Source organism: Eleutherodactylus coqui, chromosome 5 (genome assembly GCF_035609145.1).
Source record: "Eleutherodactylus coqui strain aEleCoq1 chromosome 5, aEleCoq1.hap1, whole genome shotgun sequence".
NCBI lineage: Eukaryota > Metazoa > Chordata > Amphibia > Anura > Eleutherodactylidae > Eleutherodactylus > Eleutherodactylus coqui.
The window spans coordinates 26933107-26957364 of record NC_089841.1 but is presented as its reverse complement, the minus strand read 5'-3'; the positions used below and the strand labels follow the sequence as shown (position 1 = coordinate 26957364).

Sequence of the window (24258 nt, the reverse complement as noted above, 5' to 3'; positions counted from 1 at the left end):
ACATCTATTTTATACATTATAGCCATTAGAGGGTTAATCCTGCCTCTCATGGAAGTGATTGGTACAGAAAACCTCTGCTACGTGAGTTATCGGGCAGTGTGCCCCAAGTTGTATAGTCCTGTATAAATCAAGTCTGTTTATATATTACTGTGTGCGACTCTTCCTAGTATATGACCCTATAGTGATGAGATGGAGGGGAGACGCCTCAGTGGTGGAATACGGTTCTTAACCGAGTGCCCAAACTACAACACAAAACCCACTTATTTATCGCAAAGTGCCAACACGTCAGGGGGCGGGGCTTATCACAACGTATGATTTTACCCCCGTCGTTCTAAAAAGGACAGGGCCGCTTCAAAATAGACAGCGCGCAGATTTTGACAGCTTTTTGGACGCGGAAATACTGCAGAACGTCCTCAGCAGAGATTTATGTAGAAAATTATGCAGCATTTCTGCCTCTAAAAAGTAGTCAAAATCTGCACCCGGTCTATTTTGAAAGAGCCCTGCCCATTTCTGCCACATGTAAACATACCTCAGCGGTAATAGTGACACCCCGCCAAGCAGCCCCAGCGGTAATAGTGACATCCCCCAGCGGTCCCCCAGCAGTAGTAATAGTGACACCCCCCCATTAGTAATAAGAGTGACATACCCCAGTGGTCCCCCAGCAGTAATAATGCCCGCTTCCCCCGCCCCCCCAGCGGCTCCCACAGCAGTCATAATACCCCCCCAGTGGTCCAGCAGCAGTCACAATGCCACCCCCAGCTGTTCGCCAGCAATAATAATGCCCCCCTTCCCCCAAGCGGTTCTCCCAGCAGTCATAATGCCCCCCCCCCCCCAGCAGTCATAATGGCTCCCCCCCAGCGGTTCTCCTGGCAGTCATCATGCCCCCCCTTCCCCCCCAGCGATTTTCTTGGCAGTCATCATGCCCCCCTTCCCCCCCAGCGATTCTCCCAGCAGTCAGAATGTCTCCCCCCAACGATTCTCCCAGCAGTCATGCCTCCCCTCCCCCGCCAGCGATTCTCCCAGTCAGAATGTCTCCCATCCCCCCCCAGCAATTCTCCCAGCAGTCAGAATGTCTCCCACCCACCCCAGCAATTCTCCCAGCAGTCAGAATGCCTCCCATCCACCCCCCAGCGATTCTCCCAGCAGTCAGAATGTCTCCCACCCCCCCAGCAATTCTCCCAGCAGTCAGAATGCCTCCCATCCACCCCACCCAGCAATTCTCCCAGCAGTCAGAATGCCTCCCATCCCCCCCCCAGCAATTCTCCCAGCAGTCAGAATGTCTCCCACCCACCCCCAGCAGTCAGAATGTCTCCCATCCCCCCCTCAGCGATTCTCCCAGCAGTCAGAATGTCTCCCATCCCCCCCCCCCCTCAGCGATTCTCCCAGCAGTCAGAATGTCTCCCATCCCCCCCCTCAGCGATTCTCCCAACAGTCATAATGTCTCCCCCTCCCCCCCTTCCGTCGATTCTCCCAGCAGTCACAATGTCTCCCACCCCCCCAGCAGTCAGAATGCCTCCCATCCCCCCCCAGCGATTCCCCCAGCAGTCACAATGTCTCCCATCCCCCCCAGCAATTCTCCCAGCAGTCAGAATGTCTCCCATCCCCCCCCTCAGCGATTCTCCCAACAGTCAGAATGTCTCTCCCCCCTGCCGTTGATTCTCCCAGCAGTCAGAATACCCGCCCCTGCCCCACATACTTACCCCTTCTCCTCGTGGGAGCGCCGCTCCTCTCCTGCATGATCTCAGGTGACACTGAAGGCAGTGTGCTTCTGTTGGATGCCTTCTCCCCCTGCTCTTGCGGAACCAAAGTAGGAGACGACGGGGGAGGAGGATCCTGGTTGAACACGGACTCACAGTGTGCATTGGGATCAGCACAGATAGCAGCGCTGAGTGAATGTCAGCAGGGGAGCCGCGGCCCCTACAGGCATTCACTAAGGTGGTGAGCGGCCAATGGTGACGCGTACCAGCAGGGAGGGCTCTGCGTGCCGCCTCTGGCACGTGTGCCATAGGTTCGCCACCACTGGTCTAAAGGAAGAAGAAAGATCGGCCCAAATACAAACATGTAAGTTATGCAAGTAAACTTTTATAAACAGTTAGAACAAGTTTAGAGACGCAGTTATATGTATCAGTGTGAAATATTCTATGTACACGGGTGATATAAAGGTGGGTTATCTGGATGCTATTTGTTTCTGGATTACAGATGTTTATTGGTAATTACATATATTTCTAATTAATCACTTACTGCTCTAAATTGCTTCCCTTGACTTCTGTATGACATGTCATTTCAGTTTTTACCTTTTTTTGCATGGTTTGACAAAACAGGTTTAAAAAAATGGCTTCTCTCAGGCGTGAATTCTCTGATGTCTAACAAGATCTGATTTATGTCTAAAACATTTCCCACATTCTGAACAAGAAAATGGCTTCTTGCCTGTGTGAAATTCTTGATGTCGAAGTAAATGTGTTTCGTCAGCAAAACATTTCTCACATTCTGAACAAGAAAACGGCTAATTTCCTGCGTGACTTCTCTGATGATTAACAAGGTTTGATTTCCATGTAAAACATTTGCCACATTCTGAACAAGAAAACGGCTTCTCTCCTGTGTGAGTTCTCTGATGATTAACAAGTTGTGATTTCCATGCAAAACATTTCCCACATTCTGAACAAGAAAATGGCTTCTCGCCTGTGTGAAATTCTTGATGACGAAGTAAATGTGTTTCGTCAGCAAAACATTTCTCACATTCTAAACAAGAAAACGGCTTCTCTCCTGTGTGACTTCTCTGATGTATAACAAGGTCTGGTTTCCATGAAAAACATTTCCCACATTCTGAACAAGAAAACAGCTTCCCTCCTGTGTGAATTTTCTGATGTTTAACAAGCACTGATTTCTCTGCAAAACATTTCCCACATTCTGAACAAGAAAACGGCTTCTCCCTTGTGTGAATTCTCTGATGTCTAACAAGACGCGATTTATATCTGAAACATGTCCCACATTCTGAACAAGAAAAAGGCTTCTCTTCTGTGTGAATTCTCTGATGTCTAACAAGATATGTTTTATTTCTAAAACGTTTCCCACATTCTAAACAAGAAAACGGCTTCCCTCCTGTGTGAGTTCTCTGATGATTAACAAGTTGTGATTTCCATGCAAAACATTTGCCACATTCTGAACAAGAAAACAGCTTCTCTCCTGTGTGTATTCTCTGATGCTGAACTAGGTTTGCTTTCTGTGTAAAACATTTCCCACATTCTGAACAAGAAACCAGCTTCTCTCCTGTGTGATTTCTCTGATGTGTAACAAGGGTTGATTTATATCTAAAACATTTCCCACATTGTGAACAAGAAAATGGCTTCCCTCCTGTGTGAGTTCTCTGATGCTTAACAAGTTGTGATTTCCATGCAAAACATTTGCCACATTCTGAACAAGAAAACAGCTTCTCTCCTGTGTGTATTCTCTGATGCTGAACTAGGTTTGCTTTCTGTGTAAAACATTTCCCACATTCTGAACAAGAAACCAGCTTCTCTCCTGTGTGATTTCTCTGATGTGTAACAAGGTTTGATTTATATCTAAAACATTTCCCACATTGTGAACAAGAAAATGGCTTCACTCCTGTGTGAAATTCTTGATGTCGCAGTAAATGAGTTTTGTGAGTAAAACATTTCCCACATTGTGAACAAAAAAATGCCTTCTCTCCTGTGTGAATTTTCTGATGTGTAACAAGGTTTGATTTGTTTGCAAAACTTTTTCCACATTCTGAACAAGAAAACGGCTTCTCTCCTGTGTGAATTCTCTGATGTCTAACAAGGCCTACTTTACTTGGAAAACATTTCCCACATTCTGAACAAGAAAATGGCTTCTCTCCTGTGTGAATTCTCTGATGTCTAACAAGGCTTACTTTACTTGTAAAACATTTCCCACATTCTGAACAAGAAAATGGCTTCTCTCCTGTGTGAAATTTTTGATGTTGCCGTAAATGTGATTTGGCAATAAAACATTTCCCACATTCTGAACAAGAAAATGGCTTCTCTCCTGTGTGAATTCTCTGATGTCTAACAAGGCTTGATTTCCTTGCAAAACATTTCCCACATTCTGAGCAAGAAAACGGCTTCTCTCCTGTGTGAATTCTCTGATGTGCAAGAAGGTCTGATTTCTCTGCAAAACATTTCCCACATTCTGAACAAGAAAATGGCTTCTCTCCTGTGTGAGTTCTCTGATGTTTAACAAAGACTGATATCCCTGCAAAACATTTTCCACATTCTGAACAAGAAAATGGCTTCTCTCCTGTGTGAGTTCTCTGATGTCTAACAAGATAACATTTATATGCAAAACATTTCCCACATTCTGAACATGAATACAGCTTCTCTCTTGTGTGAGCTTTTTGATGTTCTCCCCTACTATGAAATTTTTCCTGCTTTTCGGCCTGTGATGGATCAGAAGATGGGACCTGTATAAGAGCATCAGATGATGTATCCTTGCTGTGAAGGGCTGAGGAGATATCTGGGACAATGGCAGGTTCTTCATATGTATCTTGTGTAATACCGTAATCCTCTGCTTTACCATCTGCAGATATCAGACATCCCTCTGAGCTCCCGGTACCGTCATCTGCCAAGAATAACGCTGATTATTCTTTATTACTATAAACCTTTATAAATTATGCTGATATTTTATAACATTTCAATACAAATAACAAGTCATGTTCAAAATGTAATCATCATCTAAGGGTGCTTTTATATGGGTGCTGACACGGGTACTGACAGAGTGAGTGAGAATCATTCACTCATAGAAGTTGCTTGGTTTGCAGCTCACTTAAAGACCAAGTGATTGTCAGTGCAGAAAACATCACCAAAAACTACAGATGTGAATCAAGACTTACAAGTAACTAATTCTGCTTTTCATCAATAACATGGGGGTCCCAGGGGTCAGAAAAAGGGTAATGAAAAGTAACTTGCAGCAGTGTCCTCCACAAAGCCTCGGTTTCGGTCCCCGGTAGATCTCAAGCACAAGATACAGGAATAGTATATTCCATACAGACGGAGTTCGGCCATTTCTGCCCCAAGATTAGCTTATGTTTTTCCATAAAGAACTCATATAAAATCTCCCATGAAGCCGGATGTCAGTAACACACGGCGTACAGCAAATGTAGAACTGATCATCTATAAAACAGCTTAGTACATATAATTCAATATGCGGTCATGTCAGACAAGGGCATGACGGGCCCCCTGAAAATTTTTACGGCCACTTAGTTTGCCCCACAACATAAGGTCGGATGGCTTCGGCCACTACTACTGCTGACAGTCTTACTGCTGTGTCCAGCTCTCTCTCACAGGCTGAAAGAGTGACCTCACTCCCCGCCTCCAGCGTTCACAGTAGTCTGAGTGACCACGCCAAGGGAAAGATGTGAGGTCACACTGTGAGCCTATGAGAGAGATGATGGGGACTATTTTCAGAACCTTGGAGGATTGTAGGGACTATTTGGTGAATATGGTAGGATGATGGAGCTGCTTGGAGATGGACATGAATGATAAGGAATGCAATCTTCTAGTGTTTACAGTTTGATCTTGGTCCCATATAACTCTAGTTACACCAATGATTAGAGCATCAGAGGGAGGCACATTACTAACTGAGGCCACAGCAGGGGGCACTATAACATAGTTGGTGGGGCACTGAGAAGATCACCAGTGGATGCAGCAGCCTCATGGGGAGAGTGGGCGGAACTGATTACTTCCTTCTGTCTGCAGCTTCAATATTCAATCACACTGTAAGTGCAAAAAACTGAAAGTCCACGATACATGAGAAAATGCTTTTCTCAGAACCAATAAAGCCTAGGGAAAAGATTTGTATACTGAGGAGAATCTACCTCACCTCTATGTGTATATACTGAGGAGAATCTATCTACCCTCTATGTGTATATACTGAGGAGAATTCACATCTCTTCTATGTGTATATACTGAGGAGAATCTACCTTACCTCTATGTGTATATACTGAGGAGAATCTACCTCACCTCTATGTGTATATAAAGAGGAGAATCTACCTCAGATCTATGTGTATATACTGAGGAGAATCTACCTCACCTATATGTGTATATACTGAGGGGAATCTACCTCACCTCTATGTGTATATACAGAGGAGAATCTACCTCACCTCTATCTGTATATACAGAGGAGAATCTATCTACCCTCTATGTGTATATACTGAGGAGAATTCACATCTCTTCTATGTGTATATACTGAGGAGAATCTACCTTACCTCTATGTGTATATACTGAGGAGAATCTACCTCACCTCTATGTGTATATAAAGAGGAGAATCTACCTCAGATCTATGTGTATATACTGAGGAGAATCTACCTCACCTATATGTGTATATACTGAGGGGAATCTACCTCACCTCTATGTGTATATACAGAGGAGAATCTACCTCACCTCTATGTGTATATACTGAGGAGAATCTATCTACCCTCTATGTGTATATACTGAGGAGAATTCACATCTCTTCTATGTGTATATACTGAGGAGAATCTACCTTACCTCTATGTGTATATACTGAGGAGAATCTACCTCACCTCTATGTGTATATAAAGAGGAGAATCTACCTCAGATCTATGTGTATATACTGAGGAGAATCTACCTCACCTATATGTGTATATACTGAGGGGAATCTACCTCACCTCTATGTGTATATACAGAGGAGAATCTACCTCACCTCTATCTGTATATACAGAGGAGAATCCACCTCACCTCTATGTGTATATACTGAGGAGAATCTACCTCACCTCTATGTGTATATACTGAGGGGAATCTACCTCACCTCTATGTGTATATACAGAGGAGAATCTACCTCACCTCTATGTGTATATACAGAGGAGAATCTACCTCACCACTATGTGTATATGCTGAGGAGAATCTACCTCAGATCTATGTGTATATACTGAGGAGAATCTACCTCACCTATATGTGTATATACTGAGGGGAATCTACCTCACCTCTATGTGTATATACAGAGGAGAATCTACCTCACCTCTATGTGTATATGCTGAGGAGAATCTACCTCAGATCTATGTGTATATACTGAGGAGAATCTACCTCACCTCTATGTGTATATACAGAGGAGAATTCACCTCTATTCTATGTGTATATACTGAGGGGAATTCACCTCTCTTCTATGTGTATATACTGAGGAGAATCTACCTTACCTCTATGTGTATATACTGAGCAGTGTCTACCTCACCTCTATGCGTATATACCAAGGAAAATCTACCTCACCTCTATGTGTATATAATGAGGAGAATCTACCTCACCTCTATGTGTATATACTGAGGAGAATCTACCTCACCTCTATGTGTATATACTGAGGAGAATCTACCTCACCTCTCTGTTTATATACTGAGGAGAATTCACCTCTCTTCTATGTGTATATACTGAGGAGAATCTACCACCCTTCTATGTGTATATACACTGAGGAGAATTCACCTCTCTTCTGTGTATATATACTGAGGAAAATCTACCTTACCTCTATGTGTATATACTGAGCAGTATCTACCTCACCTCTATGCGTATATACCAAGGAGAATCTACCTCACCTCTATGTGTATATACTGAGGAGAATCTACCTCACCTCTCTGTTTATATACTGAGGAGAATTCACCTCTCTTCTATGTGTATATACTGAGGAGAATCTACCACCCTTCTATGTGTATATACACTGAGGAGAATTCACCTCTCTTCTGTGTATATATACTGAGGAAAATCTACCTTACCTCTATGTGTATATACTGAGCAGTATCTACCTCACCTTTATGCGTATATACCAAGGAAAATCTACCTCACCTCTATGTGTATATACAGAGGAAAATCTACCTCACCTCTATGTGTATATACTGAGGAGAATCTACCTCACCTCTATGTGTATATACTGAGGAGAATCTACCTCGCCTCTATGTGCATATACTGAGGAGAATCTACCTCACCTCTATGTGTATATACTCAGGAGAATCTACCTCACCTCTATGTGTATATACTGAGGAGAATCTACCTCACCTCTATGTGTATATACTGAGGAGAATCTACCTCACCTCTATGTGTGTATATACGGAGGAGAATTCATCTCTCTTCTATGTGTATATACACAGGAGAATCTACCTTACCTCTATGTGTATATACACTGAGGAGAATCTACCTTACCTCTATGTGTATATACCGTGGAGATTCTACCTCACCTCTATGTGTATATACTGAGGAGAATCTACCTCACCTCTATGTGTATATACTGAGCAGTATCTACCTCACCTCTATGTGTATATACTGAGGAGAATCTACCTCCCCTCTATGTGTTTATACTGAGGAGAATCTACCTCACCTCTATGTGTAGATACTAAGGACAATCTACATCGCCTCTATGTGTATACACTGAGAAGAATCTAACTCACCTCTATGTGTATATACTGAGGAGCATCTACCTCACCTCTATGTGTATATACTGAGGAGAATCTACCTTACCTGTATGTGTATATACTGAAAATAATCTACCTCACCTCTATGTGTATATACTGAGGGGAATCTACCTCCGTTCTATACGTATATACTAAGGAGAATCTACCCCACGTCTTTGTGTATAAACTAAGGAGAATCTACCTCACCTCTATGTGTATATACTGAGGAGAATCTACCATACCTCTATGTGTATATACTGAGGAGAATCTACCTCACCTCTATGTGCATATACTGAGGAGAATCCACCTCACCTCTATGTGTATATACTGAGCGGTATCTACCTCACCTCTAAGCGTATATACTAAGGAGAATCTACCTCACCTCTATGCGTATATACTGAGGAGAATCTACCTCGCCTCTATGTGTAGATACAGAGGAGTATTTAACTCGCCTCTATGTGTATAAACTGAGGAGAATCTACCTCACCTCTATGTGTTTACACTGAGGAGAATCTACCCATCTCTATGTGTATATACTGAGGAGAATCTACCTCACCTCTTTGTTAATATACTGAGGACAATGTACCTCACCTCTATGTATATATATTGAAGAGAATCCACCATACCTCTATGTGTATAAACTGAGGAAAATCTACCTCACCTCTATGTGTAGATACTGAGGAGAACCTACCTCACCTCTTTGTTAATATACTGAGGACAATCTACCTCACCTCTATGTGTATATACTGAATAGAATCTACCTCACCTCTATGTGTATATACTGAGGAGAATTCACCTCTCTTTTATGTGTATATACTGAGGAGAATCTACCTCACCTCTATGTGTATATACTGAGGTGAATATACCTTACCTCTATGTGTAGATACTGAGGAGAATCTACCTCACCTCTATGTGTATATACTGATGAGAATGTACCTCACTTCTTTGTGTATATACTGAGGAGAATTCACCTCTGTTCTATGTGTTTATACTGAGGAGAATCTACCTTACCTCTATGTGTATATACTGAGGAGAATCTACCTCACCTCTATATGTATTAACTGAGGAGAATCTACCTCACTTCTATGTGTATATACTTAGAAGAATTCACCTCTCTTCTATGTGTATAAACTGAGGAGAATCTACCTTACCTCTATGTGTATATACTGAGGAGTATTTACTTTGCCTCTATGTGTATATACTGAGGAGAATCTACCTCATCTATATGTGTATATACTAAGGAGAATCTACCTAACCTCTATGTGTATATACTGGGGAGAATCTACCTCACCTCTATGTTTATATACTGAGGAGAATTCACCTCTCTTCTATGTGTATATACTGAGGAGAATCTACCACCCTTCTATGTGTATATACACTGAGGAGAATTCACCTCTCTTCTGTGTATATATACTGACGAGAATCTACCTTACCTCTATGTGTATATACTGAGCAGTGTCTACCTCACCTCTATGCGTATATACCAAGGAAAATCTACCTCACCTCTATGTGTATATACTGAGGAGAATCTACCTCACCTCTATGTGTATATACTGAGGAGCATCTACCTCACCTCTATGTGTGTATACTGAGGAGAATTCACCTCTCTTCTATGTGTATATACTGAGGAGAATCTACCTTACCTGTATGTGTATATACTGATGAGAATCTACCTCACCTCTATGTGTATATACTGAGGGGAATCTACCTCCGTTCTATACGTATATACTAAGGAAAATCTACCACACCTCTTTGTGTATAAACTAAGGAGAATCTACCTCACCTCTATGTGTATATACTGAGGAGAATCTACCTTACCTCTATGTGTATATACTGAGGAGAATCTACCTTACCTCTATGTGTATATACGGATGAGATTTTACCTCACCTCTATGTGTATTTACGGAGGGGAATCTAGCTTACCTCTTTGTGTACATACTGAGCAGTATCTACCTCACCTCTATGCGTATATACTGAGGAGAATCTACCTTTGCCTCTATGTGTAGATACAGAGGAGAATCTACCTCACCTCTATGTGTATATACTGAGGTGAATATACCTTACCTCTATGTGTATATACTGAGCAGTGTCTACATCACCTCTATGCGTATATACCAAGGAAAATCTACCTCCCCTCTATGTGTATATACTGAGGAGAATCTACCTCACCTCTATGTGTATATACTGAGCAGTATCTACCTCACCTCTATGCGTATATACCAAGGAGAATCTACCTCACCTCTATGTGTATATAGTGAGCAGAATCTACCTTAACTCTATGTGTATATACTGAGGAGAATATACCTCACCTCGATGTGTATACAGAGGAGAATCTACTTCGCCTCTATGTGTATATACTGAGGAGAATCTACCTCACCGCTATGTGTATATACTGAGGAGAATCTACCTAACCTCTATGTGTATATACTGGGGAGAATCTACCTCACCTCTATGTTTATATACTGAGGAGAATTCACCTCTCTTCTATGTGTATATACTGAGGAGAATCTACCACCCTTCTATGTGTATATACACGGAGGAGAATTCACCTCTCTTCTGTGTATATATACTGACGAGAATCTACCTTACCTCTATGTGTATATACTGAGGAGAATCTACCTCACCTCTATGTGTATATACTGAGGAGAATCTACCTCACCTCTATGTGTATATACTGAGGAGAATCTACCTCACCTCTATGTGCATATACTGAGGAGAATCTACCTCACCTCTATGTGTATATACTCAGGAGAATCTACCTCACCTCTATGTGTATATACTGAGGAGAATCTACCTCACCTCTATGTGTATATACGGAGGAGAATTCATCTCTCTTCTATGTGTATATACTGAGGAGAATCTACCTTACCTCTATGTGTATATACCGTGGAGATTCTACCTCACCTCTATGTGTATATACTGAGGGGAATCTACCTTACCTCTTTGTGTATATACTGAGCAGTATCTACCTCACCTCTATGTGTATATACTGAGGAGAATCTACCTCACCTCTATGTGTATATACTGAGGAGAATATACCTCACCTCGATGTGTATACAGAGGAGAATCTACTTCGCCTCTATGTGTAGATACTGAGGGGAATCTACGTCGCCTCTATGTGTATATACTGACGAGAATCTACCTCACCGCTATGTGTATATACTGAGGAGAATTTACCTGACTTCTATGTGTATATACTGAGGAGAATCTACCTAACCTCTATGTGTATATACTGGGGAGAATCTACCTCACCTCTATGTTTATATACTGAGGAGAATTCACCTCTCTTCTATGTGTATATACTGAGGAGAATCTACCACCCTTCTATGTGTATATACACTGAGGAGAATTCACCTCTCTTCTGTGTATATATACTGACGAGAATCTACCTTACCTCTATGTGTATATACTGAGCAGTATCTACCTCACCTCTATGCGTATATACCAAGGAAAATCTACCTCACCTCTCTGTTTATATACTGAGGAGAATTCACCTCTCTTCTATGTGTATATACTGAGGAGAATCTACCACCCTTCTATGTGTATATACACTGAGGAGAATTCACCTCTCTTCTGTGTATATATACTGACGAGAATCTACCTTACCTCTATGTGTATATACGGAGCAGAATTTATCTCTCTTCTATGTGTATATACTGAGGAGAATCTACCTTACCTCTATGTGTATATACCGTGGAGATTCTACCTCACCTCTATGTGTATATACTGAGGGGAATCTACCTTACCTCTTTGTGTATATACTGAGCAGTATCTACCTCACCTCTATGTGTATATACTGAGGAGAATCTACCTCAACTCTATGTGTATATACTGAGGAGAATATACCTCACCTCGATGTGTATACAGAGGAGAATCTACTTCGCCTCTATGTGTAGATACTGAGGGGAATCTACGTCGCCTCTATGTGTATATACTGAGGAGAATTTACCTGACTTCTATGTGTATATACTGAGGAGAATCTACCTAACCTCTATGTGTATATACTGGGGAGAATCTACCTCACCTCTATGTTTATATACTGAGGAGAATTCACCTCTCTTCTATGTGTATATACTGAGGAGAATCTACCACCCTTCTATGTGTATATACACTGAGGAGAATTCACCTCTCTTCTGTGTATATATACTGACGAGAATCTACCTTACCTCTATGTGTATATACTGAGCAGTATCTACCTCACCTCTATGCGTATATACCAAGGAAAATCTACCTCACCTCTATGTGTATATACTGAGGAGAATCTACCTCACCTCTCTGTTTATATACTGAGGAGAATTCACCTCTCTTCTATGTGTATATACTGAGGAGAATCTACCACCCTTCTATGTGTATATACACTGAGGAGAATTCACCTCTCTTCTGTGTATATATACTGACGAGAATCTACCTTACCTCTATGTGTATATACGGAGCAGAATTTATCTCTCTTCTATGTGTATATACTGAGGAGAATCTACCTTACCTCTATGTGTATATACACTGAGGAGAATCTACCTTACCTCTATGTGTATATACCGTGGAGATTCTACCTCACCTCTATGTGTATATACTGAGGGGAATCTACCTTACCTCTTTGTGTATATACTGAGCAGTATCTACCTCACCTCTATGTGTATAGTGAGGAGAATCTACCTCAACTCTATGTGTATATACTGAGGAGAATATACCTCACCTCGATGTGTATACAGAGGAGAATCTACTTCGCCTCTATGTGTATATACTGAGGAGAATCTACCTCACCGCTATGTGTATATACTGAGGAGAATCTACCTAACCTCTATGTGTATATACTGGGGAGAATCTACCTCACCTCTATGTTTATATACTGAGGAGAATTCACCTCTCTTCTATGTGTATATACTGAGGAGAATCTACCACCCTTCTATGTGTATATACACGGAGGAGAATTCACCTCTCTTCTGTGTATATATACTGACGAGAATCTACCTTACCTCTATGTGTATATACTGAGGAGAATCTACCTCACCTCTATGTGTATATACTGAGGAGAATCTACCTCACCTCTATGTGTATATACTGAGGAGAATCTACCTCACCTCTATGTGCATATACTGAGGAGAATCTACCTCACCTCTATGTGTATATACTCAGGAGAATCTACCTCACCTCTATGTGTATATACTGAGGAGAATCTACCTCACCTCTATGTGTATATACGGAGGAGAATTCATCTCTCTTCTATGTGTATATACTGAGGAGAATCTACCTTACCTCTATGTGTATATACCGTGGAGATTCTACCTCACCTCTATGTGTATATACTGAGGGGAATCTACCTTACCTCTTTGTGTATATACTGAGCAGTATCTACCTCACCTCTATGTGTATATACTGAGGAGAATCTACCTCAACTCTATGTGTATATACTGAGGAGAATATACCTCACCTCGATGTGTATACAGAGGAGAATCTACTTCGCCTCTATGTGTAGATACTGAGGGGAATCTACGTCGCCTCTATGTGTATATACTGACGAGAATCTACCTCACCGCTATGTGTATATACTGAGGAGAATTTACCTGACTTCTATGTCTATATACTGAGGAGAATCTACCTAACCTCTATGTGTATATACTGGGGAGAATCTACCTCACCTCTATGTTTATATACTGAGGAGAATTCACCTCTCTTCTATGTGTATATACTGAGGAGAATCTACCACCCTTCTATGTGTATATACACTGAGGAGAATTCACCTCTCTTCTGTGTATATATACTGACGAGAATCTACCTTACCTCTATGTGTATATACTGAGCAGTATCTACCTCACCTCTATGCGTATATACCAAGGAAAATCTACCTCACCTCTATGTGTATATACTGAGGAGAATCTACCTCACCTCTCTGTTTATATACTGAGGAGAATTCACCTCTCTTCTATGTGTATATACTGAGGAGAATCTACCACCCTTCTATGTGTATATACACTGAGGAGAATTCACCTCTCTTCTGTGTATATATACTGACGAGAATCTACCTTACCTCTATGTGTATGTACGGAGCAGAATTTATCTCTCTTCTATGTGTATATACTGAGGAGAATCTACCTTACCTCTATGTGTATATACACTGAGGAGAATCTACCTTACCTCTATGTGTATATACCGTGGAGATTCTACCTCACCTCTATGTGTATATACTGAGGGGAATCTACCTTACCTCTTTGTGTATATACTGAGCAGTATCTACCTCACCTCTATGTGTATAGTGAGGAGAATCTACCTCAACTCTATGTGTATATACTGAGGAGAATATACCTCACCTCGATGTGTATACAGAGGAGAATCTACTTCGCCTCTATGTGTATATACTGAGGAGAATCTACCTCACCGCTATGTGTATATACTGAGGAGAATCTACCTAACCTCTATGTGTATATACTGGGGAGAATCTACCTCACCTCTATGTTTATATACTGAGGAGAATTCACCTCTCTTCTATGTGTATATACTGAGGAGAATCTACCACCCTTCTATGTGTATATACACGGAGGAGAATTCACCTCTCTTCTGTGTATATATACTGACGAGAATCTACCTTACCTCTATGTGTATATACTGAGGAGAATCTACCTCACCTCTATGTGTATATACTGAGGAGAATCTACCTCACCTCTATGTGTATATACTGAGGAGAATCTACCTCACCTCTATGTGCATATACTGAGGAGAATCTACCTCACCTCTATGTGTATATACTCAGGAGAATCTACCTCACCTCTATGTGTATATACTGAGGAGAATCTACCTCACCTCTATGTGCATATACTGAGGAGAATCTACCTCACCTCTATGTGTATATACTCAGGAGAATCTACCTCACCTCTATGTGTATATACTGAGGAGAATCTACCTCACCTCTATGTGTATATACGGAGGAGAATTCATCTCTCTTCTATGTGTATATACTGAGGAGAATCTACCTTACCTCTATGTGTATATACCGTGGAGATTCTACCTCACCTCTATGTGTATATACTGAGGGGAATCTACCTTACCTCTTTGTGTATATACTGAGCAGTATCTACCTCACCTCTATGTGTATATACTGAGGAGAATCTACCTCAACTCTATGTGTATATACTGAGGAGAATATACCTCACCTCGATGTGTATACAGAGGAGAATCTACTTCGCCTCTATGTGTAGATACTGAGGGGAATCTACGTCGCCTCTATGTGTATATACTGACGAGAATCTACCTCACCGCTATGTGTATATACTGAGGAGAATTTACCTGACTTCTATGTGTATATACTGAGGAGAATCTACCTAACCTCTATGTGTATATACTGGGGAGAATCTACCTCACCTCTATGTTTATATACTGAGGAGAATTCACCTCTCTTCTATGTGTATATACTGAGGAGAATCTACCACCCTTCTATGTGTATATACACTGAGGAGAATTCACCTCTCTTCTGTGTATATATACTGACGAGAATCTACCTTACCTCTATGTGTATATACTGAGCAGTATCTACCTCACCTCTATGCGTATATACCAAGGAAAATCTACCTCACCTCTATGTGTATATACTGAGGAGAATCTACCTCACCTCTCTGTTTATATACTGAGGAGAATTCACCTCTCTTCTATGTGTATATACTGAGGAGAATCTACCACCCTTCTATGTGTATATACACTGAGGAGAATTCACCTCTCTTCTGTGTATATATACTGACGAGAATCTACCTTACCTCTATGTGTATATACGGAGCAGAATTTATCTCTCTTCTATGTGTATATACTGAGGAGAATCTACCTTACCTCTATGTGTATATACACTGAGGAGAATCTACCTTACCTCTATGTGTATATACCGTGGAGATTCTACCTCACCTCTATGTGTATATACTGAGGGGAATCTACCTTACCTCTTTGTGTATATACTGAGCAGTATCTACCTCACCTCTATGTGTATAGTGAGGAGAATCTACCTCAACTCTATGTGTATATACTGAGGAGAATATATCTCACCTCGATGTGTATACAGAGGAGAATCTACTTCGCCTCTATGTGTATATACTGAGGAGAATCTACCTCACCGCTATGTGTATATACTGAGGAGAATCTACCTAACCTCTATGTGTATATACTGGGGAGAATCTACCTCACCTCTATGTTTATATACTGAGGAGAATTCACCTCTCTTCTATGTGTATATACTGAGGAGAATCTACCACCCTTCTATGTGTATATACACGGAGGAGAATTCACCTCTCTTCTGTGTATATATACTGACGAGAATCTACCTTACCTCTATGTGTATATACTGAGCAGTATCTACCTCACCTCTATGCGTATATACCAAGGAAAATCTACCTCACCTCTATGTGTATATACTGAGGAGAATTCACCTCTCTTCTGTGTATATATACTGACGAGAATCTACCTTACCTCTATGTGTATATACTGAGCAGTATCTACCTCACCTCTATGCGTATATACCAAGGAAAATCTACTTCACCTCTATGTGTATATACTGAGGAGAATCTACCTCACCTCTATGTGTATATACTGAGGGCAATCTAACTGACCTCTATGTGTATATACTGAGGGGAATCTACCTTACCTCTATGTGTATATACTGAGGAGAATCTACCTCACCTCTATGTGTATATACTTAGGAGAATCTACCTCGCCTCTAGGTGTATATACTGAGGAAAATCTACCTCACCTCTATGTGTATATACTGAGGAAAATCTACCTCACCTCTATGTGTATATACTGAGGAAAATCTACCTCACCTCTAGGTGTATATACTGAGGAGAATTCACCTCTCTTCTATGTGTATATACTGAGGAGAATCTACCTCAACTCTATGTGTATATACTGAGGGGAATCTACCTTGCCTCTAGGTGTATATACTGAGGAGAATCTACCTTACCTTTATGTGTTTATACTGAGGAGAATCTACCTCACCTCAATGTGTATATACTGAGGAGAATCTACCTCGCCTTTATGTGTATATACTGAGGAGAATCTACCTCGCCTTTATGTGTATATACTGAGGAGAATCTACCTCACCTCTATGTGTATATACACTGAGGAGAATCTACTTCGCCTCTATGTGTATATACTGAGGAGAATCTACCTCACCTCTATGTGTATATACGGAGAAGAATTTACCTCACCTCTATGTGTATATACTGAGGAGAATCTACCTCAGACATCCCTGAGCGGACATACTAGTGAACGTTCAATTATCAGCTAATCAATGATTTTCAGCTTTACCTCCCTCCATATTACCGAGGACATGACCAGCCGGTCTATATACATCAGCCATCATACTAAAGATCATTTGTTCCCATAGCAGCGATTCTTGTCCCGTGTAAAACAAAAAGTAAACCAGCAGTGATTGACCTGCCTACCGATCTGCGCTGGTTACATCAGATCAGAGTTGGTCAGTGTAAAAGGACCCTCAGTCCCAGAACTGCAAAACCATTTCTCCCTCATCAGTATAGATACCATATAATGAATAGTAGTTCCCGCTCACATAGGTGTTTTTCATGTCCGTGCATTTAATGCCCATCCTGTGTTATCACCTATAACGGTATCACAGGTCATCCATATTTATTTTGCACTCCGGCTGAATGGGGGAATATAGAGCGGAAACTGACAGATCCCAGAGCTTATAAATCTACATAACTATCTGCAGCCGCTGACCGAGGAGAATCTGTGACTCTTCTCTGCTGTATTTAGTGGTTACTACTCACCTGGGCGGTTACCTGTAGGAATCTCCTCTTTACACCGCTGATCGCCCCTCACACTTGTCTCTGTAGTATTAATATTGGTCAGATCTTCATCCTGATACAAAAGCTGTGAGACAAATATTGTAAAAGTCAGCAGACGGTTGGAGAAGTCGTGTGGAAGGTTTTACATGATCAGAAAAGATCATTAATCATCATGATGACCAAAAATAACCTGACAGGAGTAGTTATCAGAGTCATGTCAGAGTGGGTGCACTTTTTATGCTACAATAGCTTCTTAAAGGGATTCTGTCAGCAGGTTCATGAGGTTTGGCTTGGAGCTAGGCTCTGAGTCACGGAGGGGGTCATGCTGGCTTTTTCCTCCCACATCCTGCAGACTGACAGCTCTCTCCCCTTCTGTGCATAGGAAGAGAGTCATCACTGTATGCTGCAGACAGGAAAAAGCCAGCACGGCCCCCTCCGTGACTCAGAGCTCAACTCCAAGCCAAACCTCATGAACCCGGTGACAGAAGCCCTTTCATTCTATAATCTTGTAGCTGTGGTTGATTCTACATGATCATAATGTGCTTCACACTACTGCATTATTTAACGGCTGTCCCTTTACAACAAAGTAACCGCAGGATAACAAATGCCTGTTTTCAGAATTAAAGGGGTTGTCCCGCGCCGAAACGGGTTTTTTTTTTTTTCAACCCCCCCCCCGGTCGGCGCGAGACAACCCCGATGCAGGGAGGTAAAGAAAGCTTACCGGAGCGCTTACCTTAATCCCCGCGCTCCGGTGACTTCAATACTTACCGCTGAAGATGGCCGCCGGGATCCTCTGTCTCCGTGGACCGCAGCTCTTCTGTGCGGTCCATTGCCGATTCCAGCCTCCTGATTGGCTGGAATCGGCACGTGACGGGGCGGAGCTACACGGAGCCTGCATTCTGCACGAGCGGCTCCATAGAAGACTGCAGAAGACCCGGACTGCGCAAGCGCGGCTACTTTGGCCATCGGAGGGCGAAAATTAGTCGGCACCATGGAGACGAGGACGCCAGCAACGGAGCAGGTAAGTATAAAACTTTTTATAACTTCTGAATGGCTCATAATTAATGCACAATGTATATTACAAAGTGCATTATTATGGCCATACAGAAGTGTATAGACCCACTTGCTGCCGCGGGACAACCCCTTTAAGACTCACAGGTGTAACGGTTATGATTATCTGAATGTACAGAGACCATATATGTCACCATTACAGACTAAATGGGAAACCACTGGTTAACACTGAGATGGAGAAGGACTTGGGGATTGTAGTTTACTGAAAACTTAATTGGAGCAACCAATGTCAGACAGCTGCTGCCAAGGCAAATAGAATCATTGGGGGCATCAAAAGAAATCTAGGGGCACATGACAAGAACATTGTTCTTCCTCTTTACAAGTCTCTGGTCAGAGCACACATTGAATATTGTGGACAGTTTTGGGCATCGGTACTCAAGAAGGACATATCAGAGCTTGAGCGGTTAAAAGGTAGGCAAATAAATTAATAATTGAAATCGGAGGACTACAATACCCTGAGAGGATTATTTAGATTAAACAAAAAAACGGCTGAGGAGCGACCTGATAACAATGTATAAATATATCAGGGGACAATACAGAGATCTCTCCCTTTATCTAGTTATACCCAGGACTGTAACTAGGGGACGCTCTAATAGCTATGTATAGATACATCAGGGGACAATTCAGAGATCCATCCCATCATCTATTTATACCCAGGGCTGTAACAAGGGGGCGCCCTCTTCGTCTAGAGGAAAGGTTTCTGCACAAGATAGAAGGGGCTTCTTTAGTGTAAGCGCAGTGAGACTATGGAGCTCTCTGCCGGAGGACGTGGTGATGAAGAACCCAATAAAAGAGTACAAGAGGAACCTGGAGTGTAATAATATTACTTGTTGTATCACTGATTACTTCAGAAGGGTTGGTGATTCAGGAATTATTCAGATTGTCGGGAAGGAATTTGTTGCCCTAAAATGAGGAAGATTGGATTATAACTCATTGGGAGCTGGGGATGGGGGGGGTAATATACCCAACTGGATGGACATGTGTCTTTTTTTGCCTAAATTGCAAAATTACAACTTTTTGTAATTAAAAGCCCAATGCATTTAGTATTGCTATACTCACTATTTTCTTGTAGGCTCTCATTAAAGGCGTCGTGCTTTTGGGTGAGTAGAGATGGACGTGTTGGAGTTCAGGTATGAAGACCTTCAGTTTATAGTATATATCTTACTATATAAAAGGGAACCCCAGAGCTGCTGCCACTAGATCTTGCTGCAGGTCTTTTGCAGCCACTCAAGGGTTTTTACCAACTGCCTCCTCCAGTATCTGGGGCGACTCTTTCTGCCATGTCTGGATAGTGTAGCCAGTGTTCCTGTAACATTGAGCTTGTATTCAGCTATATCTCTAGGAACATTCGGTGCTTTTGTATCTTTTGCACCCCTTTCCTTGTTTGAACAAGGCAATGTTCGTTTCTTTTACCTTTTTATCTGTATTTCTAACATGCAATCAAACATCAGTCAGCAAAGCTCTTGTCAGTCCAGGTATCTGATGTATTTTCTCTCAAGCACACCTGATGCAACTAATGAAGCCCTTGATTAGTTGCATCCGGTGTGCTTGAGACAACAACTGATTTCCTAATGTGTGCTGTTGTGAGAGATTCTATTCAGGGGGTGAATAATTCTGAGACGGCAAATGTGGCATCTTGTGGAGAAGTCAGAGGACCACATGTAATTTTAGTTGTGTTGAGCAATTTATATTGCTCTTGTTTGATTGCAAAAAGAAAAAAAACAAAAAGGTTTGTAAATTTGACTAATAAAACTAATCTGCAACTGAAGTAGAACAATTTTGATTGCAACTTTATGAATATAGCAGCTGACTAAATGTCTCCTTCAGTACATGACAATATTCTGTTAGCTTTAGCACCAGCTGCTTGGAATTGTGCAGCTAGTCTATGATTTACATTGCAGAACTTTACATTTGTTCCACACTAAATCTTAATTACCAATTGGATGTCCAAACAGCTGAAAAGTTCAATAATATGCTACATGTAACTAGACAACATTTGTAGCTCTCACCTACCAAAGCCATCAATATGAAAAAGAGCATAGAGAAGTTTTTACAGTGGTACCTCGGGATGCGAGTGCCTCAGTTTGCAAGTTTTTTGACTTGCAAGTAGGCTTTCTCCCGATTTTTTTGCTTTGATTTAAGAGCAAAAACTGGTTACAAGCCTGCTTGTAAGTCAAGCAGCTCACAAGCTGAGGCAAAGGGGGGTTCTAATACTCACCTATCGCCGGCGTCCTCCTTCACGCAGACAGAGCATTTCTTTCTGGATGCAGGACTTGAATGCCCCGCCTCCAGCAAGCTAATGCTCTCATTGGTTAATCCAGTGCCGCGTCAGCCAATGAAAGCCGGCGCTGGGTTAACCAATCCCAGCTATTTAATGATGTCATTGGAGAAGTTGTGTGGAATGTTTTACATGACTATAAAAGATCATTAATCATAATTAGAGATGAGCGAGCACCAAAATGCTCGGGTGCTCGTTACTCGGGACAAACTTTTCGCGATGCTCGAGGGTTCGTTTCGAATAACGAACCCCATTGAAGTCAATGGGCGACCCGAGCATTTTTGTATATCGCCGATGCTCGCTAAGGTTTTCATTGGTGAAAATCTGGGCAATTCAAGAAAGTGATGGGAACGACACAGAAACGGATAGGGCAGGCGAGGGGCTACATGTTGGGCTGCTTCTCAAGTTCCCAGGTCCCACTATTAAGCCACAATACCGGCAAGAGTGGGCCCCCCCCTCCCAACAACTTTTACTTCTGAAAAGCCCTCATTAGCAACGCATACCTTAGCTAAGCACCACACTACCTCCAACAAAGCACAATCACTGCCTGCATGACATTCCGCTGCCACTTCTCCTGGGTTACATGCTGACCAACCCCCCCCCCCCCCCCCCCGCACGACGCAGTGTCCACAGCGCACACCAAAGTGTCCCTGCGCAGCCTTCAGCTACACTCATGCCACACCACCCTCATGTCTATTTATAAGTGTGTCTGCTAGAGGAAAAGCAGGCACACACTGCAGAGGGTTGGCATGGCTAGGCAGCGACCCTCTTTAAAAGGGGCGGGGCGATAGTCCACAATGCTGTACAGAAGCAATGAGAAATCCAATCCTGTGCCACCTCCATCTGGAGCTGCACACGTGGGCATAGCAATGGGGAACCTATGTGCCACACACTATTCATTCTGTCAAGGTGTCTGCATGCCCCAGTCAGACTGCGTTTTTTTATAAATAGTCACAGCCAGGTACAACTCCGCAATGGGAATTCCGTGTGCACCCACAGCATGGGTGGCTCCCTGGAACCCACCCACTGTACATAAATGTATCCCATTGCATTGCCCATCACAGCTGAGGTAATGTCGTGCTTACTGCAGGTGGGCTTCGGCCCACACTGCATGCCCCAGTCAGACTGGGGTTCTTTAGAAGTGGACAGATGTAGGTTCAACTCCGTGTGGACCCACAGCATGGGTGGCTCCCTGGAACCCACCGGCGGTACATAAATGTATCCCATTGCATTGCCCATCACAGCTGAGGTAATGTCGTGCTTAATGCAGGTGGGCTTCGGCCCAAACTGCATGCCCCAGTCAGACTGGGGTTCTTTAGAAGTGGACAGATGTAGGTTCAACTCCGTGTGGACCCACAGCATGGGTGGGTGCCAGGAAGCCACCGGCGGTACATAAATATATCCCATTGCATTGCCCATCACAGCTGAGGTAATGTCATGTTTAATGCAGGTGGGCTTCGGCCCACACTGCATGCCCCAGTCAGACTGGGGTTCTTTAGAAGTGGACAGATGTAGGTTCAACTCCGTGTGGACCCACAGCATGGGTGGGTGCCAGGAAGCCACCGGCGGTACATAAATATATCCCATTGCAGTGCCCATCACAGCTGATGTAACGTCAGCTGTAATGCAGGTGGGCTAAAAATTAATTTGATTACACTGTAGGCGAGGGCCCCCAAAAATTGGTGTACCAAGAGTACTAATGTACCTGAGAAAAATTGTCCATGCCCAACCAAGAGGGCAGGTGAAACCCATTAATCGCTTTGGTTAATGTGGCTTAATTGGTAACTAGGCCTGGAGGCAGCCCAGTTAAAATAAAAATTGGTTGCGGTGAAAGTTTCAACGCTTTAATGAGCATTGAAACGTCTAAAAATTGTTTCGAAAAATTATATGACTGAGCCTTGTGGGCCTAAGAAAAATTGCCCGTTCGGCGTGATTACGTGAGGTTTCAGGAGGAGGAGCAGGCGGAGGAGGAGGGATATTATACACAGATAGATGAAGCAAAAATGTCCCCGTTTTTGATGGTGATAGAGAACGATGCTTCCATCCGCGGGTGCAGCCTACGTATTGTTTAGGTACCGCTGCTGTCCGCTGGTGGAGAAGAGAAGTCTTGGGGGAAATCCAGGCTTTGTTCATCTTGATGAGTGTAAGCCTGTCGGCACTGTCGGTTGACAGGTGGGTACGCTTATCCGTGATGATTCCGCCAGCCACACTAAACACCCACTCTGACAAGACGCTAGCCGCAGGACAAGCAAGCACCTCCAGGGCATACAGCGCGAGTTCAGGCCATGTGTCCAGCTTCCACACCCAGTAGTTGTACGGGGCACAGGCGTCACAGAGGACGGTCGTGAGATCGGCTACGTACTCCCTCACCATCCTTTTACAGTGCTCCCGCCAACTCAGCCTTGACTGGGGACCGGTGACACAGTCTTGCTGGGGAGCCATAAAGCTGTCAAAGGCCTTGGATAATGTTCCCCTTCCTGCGCTGTACATGCTGCCTGATCTCCGCGCCTCCCCTGCTACCTGGGCCGCGGAAATGCGCCTTCGGCCACTAGCGCTGTCGGATGGGAAGTTTACCATCAGTTTGTCCACCAGCGCCCTGTGGTATAGCATCATTCTCGAACCCCATTCCTCTTCGGGAATGAGAGTGGAAAGGCTCTCCTTATACCGTGGGTCGAGCAGTGTGTACACCCAGTAATCCGTAGTGGCCA

The 24258-nt window shown here is 42.8% G+C and overlaps 1 protein-coding gene across 1 annotated transcript in view; it reads right to left on the bottom strand.

The window, feature by feature from the left end:
* Positions 1 to 1705: 1705 nt before the first annotated feature.
* LOC136629104 (zinc finger protein 585A-like) overlaps positions 1706 to 24258 on the bottom strand; it is a 65593-nt gene continuing 43040 nt past the window's right edge. The window contains exons 9-10 of the mRNA XM_066605239.1: positions 18184 to 18286; positions 1706 to 4596 (exon numbers count right to left, since the gene is read on the bottom strand). Of these exons, the coding sequence (XP_066461336.1) occupies positions 2504 to 4596; positions 18184 to 18286 (2196 nt within the window). The 3' untranslated portion in view covers positions 1706 to 2503. The remainder of the gene's footprint in view (positions 4597 to 18183; positions 18287 to 24258) is intronic.